General features: G+C 43.0%; 1 protein-coding gene across 1 annotated transcript in view; it reads left to right on the top strand.

Annotated features, from left to right (window-relative positions):
• The window catches only part of CLSTN2 (calsyntenin 2), a 634,893-nt gene that overhangs the window by 620,192 nt on the left and 6,843 nt on the right, over nucleotides 1-7,858 (top strand). The window contains exons 11-12 of the mRNA XM_017853677.1: nucleotides 3,278-3,426; nucleotides 5,388-5,605. Coding sequence (XP_017709166.1) covers nucleotides 3,278-3,426; nucleotides 5,388-5,605 — 367 coding nt within the window. The remainder of the gene's footprint in view (nucleotides 1-3,277; nucleotides 3,427-5,387; nucleotides 5,606-7,858) is intronic.

The raw sequence follows: 7,858 nt of genomic DNA, 5'->3' as shown, positions 1-7,858 counted from the left end.
AATGCGCATACAAAATATCATATATATAATATCTTGTGAATGATAGAAAATTTATATATATATATATATATATATATAATTTCATTTAAGACCCACACAGGTAGATATTAATTTCACCATTATTTAAATGAGGAAATGAAGTCTCAGAGGGGAAAGTAAATACTCCAAAGTGGTACTTTGTACTAGAACTGGAATATTACAGTCCACAAAGCCCATGCTCTTTTAAAGATGCCTTACGACCTTGGGGAAGTGAGAATCAGGCCTGGGAAGTGCTAAATTTTCTCAAACAGGCTAAGCTGTTACAGTAGCATATGATCCCCAAACCTCAAGCCTCACTGGCTTAACATGACAAGTTTAGTTTTCTCCTATACTCAGCTAGGGAGGTGGGGTGGGGTTTCTGTATAGAATGCTGCAAGCCACTGAAGTGGAGGAAAAAAAGAGGCTCGAGCATCTTACAGGGTTTTTCACTGCCTCAGCTCAGAAGTGCGACACCTCACTTCCTCTCCTGCCCATTGGCCAGAGATAGTCATGTGACTCTGGCCACCTGTGGCACAAGGTGGCTGAAAAGAGTAGCCTCCGCAATGCCTAGGAAGGAAAGGAGAACAGGGTTTAGTGAGTACTGATAATCACTCCCACAGAGCTTCACTAAAAAGACAAGTAAAAGAAAGAAGTCCCTTTGGGGAGTGACAGGAGATGATAGTGAGTACAATGTAGGCTGGAGACCCTTCACTCATTCATCTAACAGGGCATTTTAGAACACCAAGTCTAAGTTCTGGGATTCAGGGATAAGAGGCTCATTCAGAGGTAAGAGGATACAATCTCTGTGCTCATGGGCTACTGTCCACTGTACTATAATAGTGGTGTTACCATTTTGTAAGTGCTGTAGGAGAAAGGCACCAAAGCCCAGTGGGAACCAAAACGAGAGAAGCTGGGAGGCCTTATGAATAGGTAACAATGAAACACGCATGTGATGATCAAAGGTGACAAAGATTGAGCTATCAATCCTATTGGCTAGGGGACACCATGTAAGGGATTTAGGTGGTTCAGTGTCACCAATAGTGCTCATGAGACATCCAACTCCTGTTTCAGTCCAGACACAGAACAGAACACCCTTATAAAGACATTCAAGTCAGATCAGGGAAAAGTTAATATACATTTTTCCTTAAACCAATGAAAAGATATACTCAGCTCCTCATACTAAGAAAAATATACATTAAAACTACACTAAGATGGCATTTATCATTTATCAGATTGGCAAAAGTCCTGACATCTGACGGCATACTGTGTTCCTGAGGAATTGAGAGAAGCTGCATTCATACCCTGGTGGAAGGAGTAAGCATTGATATAATCTCTAGCAATGAAGAAGTTGGCAACATTTATCCAAGTTAAAAGTGCATATACTCTTTGACCTAGCAATTTCACTTGTAGTGATGTATCCTACAGATGTGTTTGCACAAGATTATTTATTCTAACATTGTCAGTAAAAGATTAGAAATAACCCAAATGTCCATACTAGGAAACTGGTTTTAAAGATTACAGTTTATCTATACAATGGAATACTTATACAGCTACTAAAAAAGAATAAGGAAGCTTGTCATGTACTGATACAGAAAAAGCTCCAAGATATGAGCCAAGTAAAAAATAAAGTGTGATACATTATGTAATGAGATAGTTTTGATATAAGAAAGAAGAAAAATGGAAATCTATATTCACTGATTATATATTTATAAGAATGAGGATAACTGTCAGTATAAGCTAAGTTATGCTACAGTAACAAATTATTTAATATCTAAGTGGCTTATACAACAACATTTTATTTATTGCTCATGCTTCATGTCCATTATAGATTGGCTGCAGCTCTGATCCATACCTCCCTCACTGTGAGATGCAAGCTGATGGACCAGCCCCTAATGGAATGTTGCCAGTTTCATGGCAGAGAGAAAGAGATGTGGCAAACCATGAACTGGTTATTAAATCTTCCATAGGGTATGAACCAAACAATATTTCTGCCCACATTTAGCTGACCAAGCAAGTAACATGACCACTGCTGAGTGCAACAGGGCAAAAATGTATATCCTGCAGGGAAGGGTACCATAAGTCATATGATCAAGCTTATTAACAATAGGGCAGACATGTATAAGTCTCTCATGGGAGGGGAAGCAACTAATTGTGAACAATAATGCAATTTACCACTAAGAAACTAACATAATAGTGAGTACTTGTGGGATGTGACTGTGGAAACTGAGTGGATGGGAGATAGAAATAAGATAGCTACTTTTCACCTAGAACATGTGTACATTTGAACCATGTGAATATATTAACTATTCAAAAGAGTAAATAATTTTAAGTTAGGTAGCTACTTAAAAAAGATCCATGTCTCCCTTTCCTGTGCCATGAGCATTCAATATATAATCTGAATTCACAGATATGTTTCTGATATTTTATCGATAGCATTTCCTAATAATTCTTGCTCAGAAGTGTGTCAAAGTCAGTAATTCAGGGCAGTACAAAGGCAGTTTTCCCTGCCTCATTCCAAGAAGAGTAACTGCCATGGGGACATGGAGAGGGCAAGAGTCTATGTCCAGCTTGAGTACCCAAGTGACTCAGTGGGGAGAATCGCCACTACATGGCCTTTGGCAAGTGTGGGATACCAGGGACTTGGGATGAAATGGATAGATAACAGGGCTGCTGGCAGATGTGTAAGCAGCAGGTGAGTGCAACTCATGGGAAACCAGTGTGTAGCACTCGAAAAGCAAGACAAAAAATTAGATCTGAGAGAGAAAGAAAACCATTAACTGAAAAATGAGCTTGAAGGTTGGAAGCTCAGAAGATAGGGTGTGGGTCAGAAAATGGAGTGCAAGATGAATTTGGGGAGCAGTTCAAGGTCAAAGACAAAGACAGTAAAAGGAGTCAACACGCAAGTTCTGAATGGTCCAGACCAACCGGTAGCACAGAGCATGGGCCACTGTTCGCCAAGGGCTGGGCTGTGAGAGCACCGTGGCTGGGTTTTCAATATTCAATCCTGTGGCTCAGACCGATATTACCAGGCACAGTTCCTGGAAAGACTTCATAGGAGAGGGCCACAAAGCCCACCAGAGAATAGGAGGAACTGCTTGAGAGTTTAAACACTATCATTTGTACACACAAATGGGTCACTGGCAGATGCTCTAGAGGTGTTTATGGTGACCTTTGGTGCCCTATATGGACAGGAAGTGCTCCCATAAAACCATGTACATCCTGACCATTCTCTTCCATGATGCTCACTTTTGTCTTCCAGTATCACTTCAACCCCTCGCAGTCCATCCTGGTGATGGAAGGTGATGACATTGGGAACATTAACCGTGCTCTCCAGAAAGTCTCCTACATCAACTCCAGGCAGTTCCCGACAGCGGGTGTGCGGCGCCTCAAAGTCTCCTCCAAAGTCCAGTGAGTGGACACTGATCAGCCTGGGGCCAACTGAGGCAGCAGGGTTGGTCCCTTGGGAATGTTCCCTTGCAAAATAGGATTTGCCTTTCTTCGGCTGTCCTCAACTTCTGCTATTCCTATGAGGATGCCTCAATGGATCTGTGTTCTTGTTTTCTTCTTAAGCAAGATGTTCTGTTGTTTTACCACCTTGAATCCACCTTTCTCATTTTATCCTGTTTCTTATCTAATGCCTTACTGCTTTCTATAAACTCTCAGAGAGCTGGGAATTTGAAGTGATCTGGGTATGGGTTTGAAATGTTCTGATTTAAGGGCACAGTGCCTGGTACATAGGAAGTGCTTGACAAATGTTTATTAAATTGAATTAAGTTAACCAACCCAGTTATGTAGAGTTCCTCAATCCTGTAGGTATGCCAGAAAAACAGAAGGCATGGTTCTTGTTTCCAGAGATCAGAGTTAAATTAGAGGATTACTGAAGGCTTTGGATAACTCACTCACTGACCTATCAAATCACTTCTCAGCCACAGTGGCTACCTTGGAGGGCTGCTAGGAGGGGGATCCCAGGAAAATTCCTGGAAGGTGGAGGTGCAGTCATGCGGCACCTAGAGTTGGAAGAAGGACTCAGAAAGAGCGGAACAAGGATGGGAAAGATGGGTCTGCTGACTGCCACATTGTTGGAGCCTGAGACAGGTGCCAGAAAAAAGCCTGTAGATGGTAGTTACATTCAATAGTTCTACAACAATGGAGGAGTGCTCCACCATTACAGGCTTAGGGGTAGGAAGCAGGTACCTCCAGGTCAGTGCCACATTAGAGTGAAGATGAGAGAACAAACTGGCCTATGTCCTGCTGAGACCAGCCTTCTGCAAACTGAAGAAAGGTGAGGAGTGCTGTGGGGCTGGCCTGGCACAAGCGGGAGAAAACTGGGAAGAGGAGGAGGCCACCACAGCTCCCACATTTCACCCACCCATAGAAAAGGATAGAGTAGCTCAGCATGGAATCCATCCAGACTATCCTTTCCTCGGGAACTTTCCCAAGGCATGTAAGGTGATGGCTGTCACCAGCTGAACCCCACCTAGCACTCCCAGAGCATCTGCCTGGCTCTGGGGTCCCCCAGTTTAACCTACATTTAGATGACCAGGGGAGAGGGCTAATGACATAATGCCCCCATGAGGTCTGACGAGAGGTTCAAATCAACCACTGTTTACTGAGCTCCAACCATGATGCAAGCTCTGGTCAGCTTCTTTTCTATACATGTCTGCATTTAATCCTTTACTGTAGGACAAAATTATTGTTGTCCCCATTGTATAGATGAAGAAACTGAGGTTCACAGGAGTCGAGTGCCTTGTCCACATTTACCCAGCCCAGAAGTGTCAGAACCAGGCCATGGATCCTTGTCTGTCTCAGACCTCACTCTTGTGGCCACACCATTTCTGCCTCCCAGATAATTGTGTGGCAGTGTATCAGGAGAAAGGAGGGTGAATATGATAGCACTTTGCTCTTACACCTAGAAAAGGCACACGTGTGTGATATCCACTTAGAGTCATATCATATAAGCTGACGCAGGAGAGTTTAGCCCTGGGGTCTCAATTAGTAAGATGGCTGTAACCGACCAGGTAGACAACAATTTGCTTACCAAATACTAAAGCATATAACAAGCAGTTGCTATCTAATTAATGTTGCCATTGATTACTTTGTTAAAGGATAATGAAAGGTTTCATGGTTACGTGTTGCGCGTATAGAAAATTCCCATTTCTCTCAGGAGCCAATTTTTCAAGTCCCTAGATCACTAGTGGTTTTGATTATAATGTGGCTTTAAATTTGAATGTCTGTTGACATCCTCAGAGACTCTTAGGCAGTCAGGATGCCTGGTTAAGAACTGGAGGTGGCAACCCTTTATTCCTGGCTGTATGACAGATGGTTTAATTGCTTGCTCATCAGTGCTATGACCGAGGCTGTTTTCCTAGGTGCTTTGGGGAAGACGTATGCATCAGTATCCCCGAGGTAGACGCCTATGTGATGGTCCTGCAGGCCATCGAGCCCCGGATCACCCTCCGGGGCACAGACCACTTCTGGAGACCTGCTGCTCAGTTTGAAAGTGCCAGGGGAGTGACCCTTTTTCCCGATATCAAGATTGTGAGCACCTTCGCCAAAGCTGAGGCCCCCGGGGATGTGAAAACCACAGGTACAGGTGCATTTGAGTTTGTGGGGAAGGTGGACTTTAATTTTTTTACAGCCATGAAAACATACTTCAGAACAACAGCATTGTTCATGTAATGTATACATGGCATAAATGTATACATGGCAGCATAATGTATTATAGCAAAACAGACAAAGCTACAAACAAAAAGAATATGAGGGGAATGGATGGTTTAGCAATGAGGGATATGAGGTTGGAGGGAATGCATTTGTGCTAAGTGGTAAGTGAAAAAATGCAAGACACAAAGTTACATAGTACTTACACATAGAGTGATCTCAACCATTTAAGAAAAAAAAAAAAACATAGAAAAATGCCAAGAAGGACACATACCCTGTGCTAACAGGGTTATTCTATGCTAACGGTTATTCTTTGAGAAGCATAGTGAGAGCCAATTTGTTTCTGCTTCCCTTCCCTTTCTGCAATTGCAAAAATGTTCTATAGTGGGCATATATTATTCTGATAATCAGAAGAAAAGCTAAAGACATATAAAGAAAAAATATAGCTGCATCTTTATATATACACCATAAAAGTTAGGTCTCATTCAGTAATATTACTGTAAGCTCTCAGAAAACTTTTAAGTTGTTATTTCCAACAACTTCATTATTGGAAAGGTTTTTCAGTGAAAGAGGAGTAATTTGAATTATCTACCAAAGGAAAACAGTTACACTGAAAGCTATAGTATATGCTGCGGGAGGGTAGGAGAAGAGAAGGAAGGAAACCGGAAAAGGAGCAAGGGAGGGAGGGAAGAAAACCTCCCTTTTGTTACTCTGAGGGAGGGGGGAAATATAAATTTAAGAAGTGTCCTTTGCTTCCTCTTCCAAGAGAATATTTTCAACTCTCCCCTCCCCCTCCAAAAGCCACTGCTAATGATACGCTGGTGCCTCTGGTCCTGAGTCCCCGAAGAGCTGCTGTTCTAATAATCCTAATTACCTAGTGACTTAAACCACCCTGGTCCCTAGTGAATGGGGTACTCAAGAGACAGCCCTTCTTAGCTCATAAAAAATAGATGGTGTTTTACCACCTGTCCGGGCAGGGCAGTTCCCTAGTCACAGGCCAACGTGCATTAGGTTGTGTGATCCTCCCTTTTCCCCTGTTCTCATTTGTGGCTAAAATCAGACAGAAATAAAGAAAAGCCTCTGACTTCAGTGGTTGCGGGCCATGACCCAAGTGTCTGGATTTGCTACATCTGACACCAGCAAACAGGCAATGCAGGGAAGAGCAATTATCTGGGTTCACATTTCATCTTCTGTTTATGAGAGGTACAGGCAGAGCACATAGTCAAGTGTCCAAGGGCTATTATTAGTGCCTTTAAATTTTTACTCCTATTGTTGTTGGAATGGTCATGATTATGGATATCTTAAACAAGTAGGATAATGGCATTTGCCACCAGGCCTCAGTGACTGGCTTCAGCATCATCTGCTGCCCCCATTGACACTCTTTATGTTGTCAATACCAAAGACAGGAGGTTCCCCCAACATACGCACACACACACACACACACACACCCCTCCCTCACGCTCTGTTAGTTCACACCTCTGCTCTGCTCTTGGGCTAGAAGGTCCCTTTCCTTCCCTATCCCTTGATTCCTGGCAAATAACTCTGCCTTCAGCACCTGCCCAAGAAGGCTCTCCCACCACCACCATTCTGACACTCCCAACTGCTGGTGCTTCCCTCGGCACACATTTTTTAGCCCTTGGTGGTGATTTCCTGTTTATTAAACCAGACCAGGAGACCCCGAGGGCTCATCCATGGCCGATTTGCCTCTGGGTCCCTGAACCGAGCACACTCCCTTCTACACAGTGGGAATCCAGGAAACTGCAGATGGAAGAGAATACCCATAGTGAGAGAGCCATGAGAAAATGGCAGCCGTGACACACTCCCTACCTCAGGGAGCTCTCAGTCAGCCACAGTGGGAGGTAGGAACAAGGGCAATATGACCAGACCTGACAAGAAGTCAACAAAAAGCCTGGAAACTGTGAGAAGGCCATTTGAAATAAAGATGCACATACAGCATTGCTAATTATAGACCCTGTCTTAAGCGTATGTTATTGTGCTTTTAGATTTTGCTGATTATACATGAAACCATTGTGATTGACAAGTATTTAAAAATTAAGATAAAGAAATTATATATAATAATATATAATATATACCTAGTGAGAGCAAAATATTTTGGTATCATTTAAAAACTTAAGGCCGGGCGCGGTGGCTCAAGCCTGTAATCCCAGCACTTTGGGAGGCC

Source organism: Rhinopithecus bieti, unplaced genomic scaffold (genome assembly GCF_001698545.2).
Source record: "Rhinopithecus bieti isolate Rb0 unplaced genomic scaffold, ASM169854v2 scaffold_35885, whole genome shotgun sequence".
NCBI lineage: Eukaryota > Metazoa > Chordata > Mammalia > Primates > Cercopithecidae > Rhinopithecus > Rhinopithecus bieti.
The sequence above is the reverse complement of the archived record's forward strand: the minus strand, read 5'-3'. Positions and strand labels throughout refer to the sequence as shown.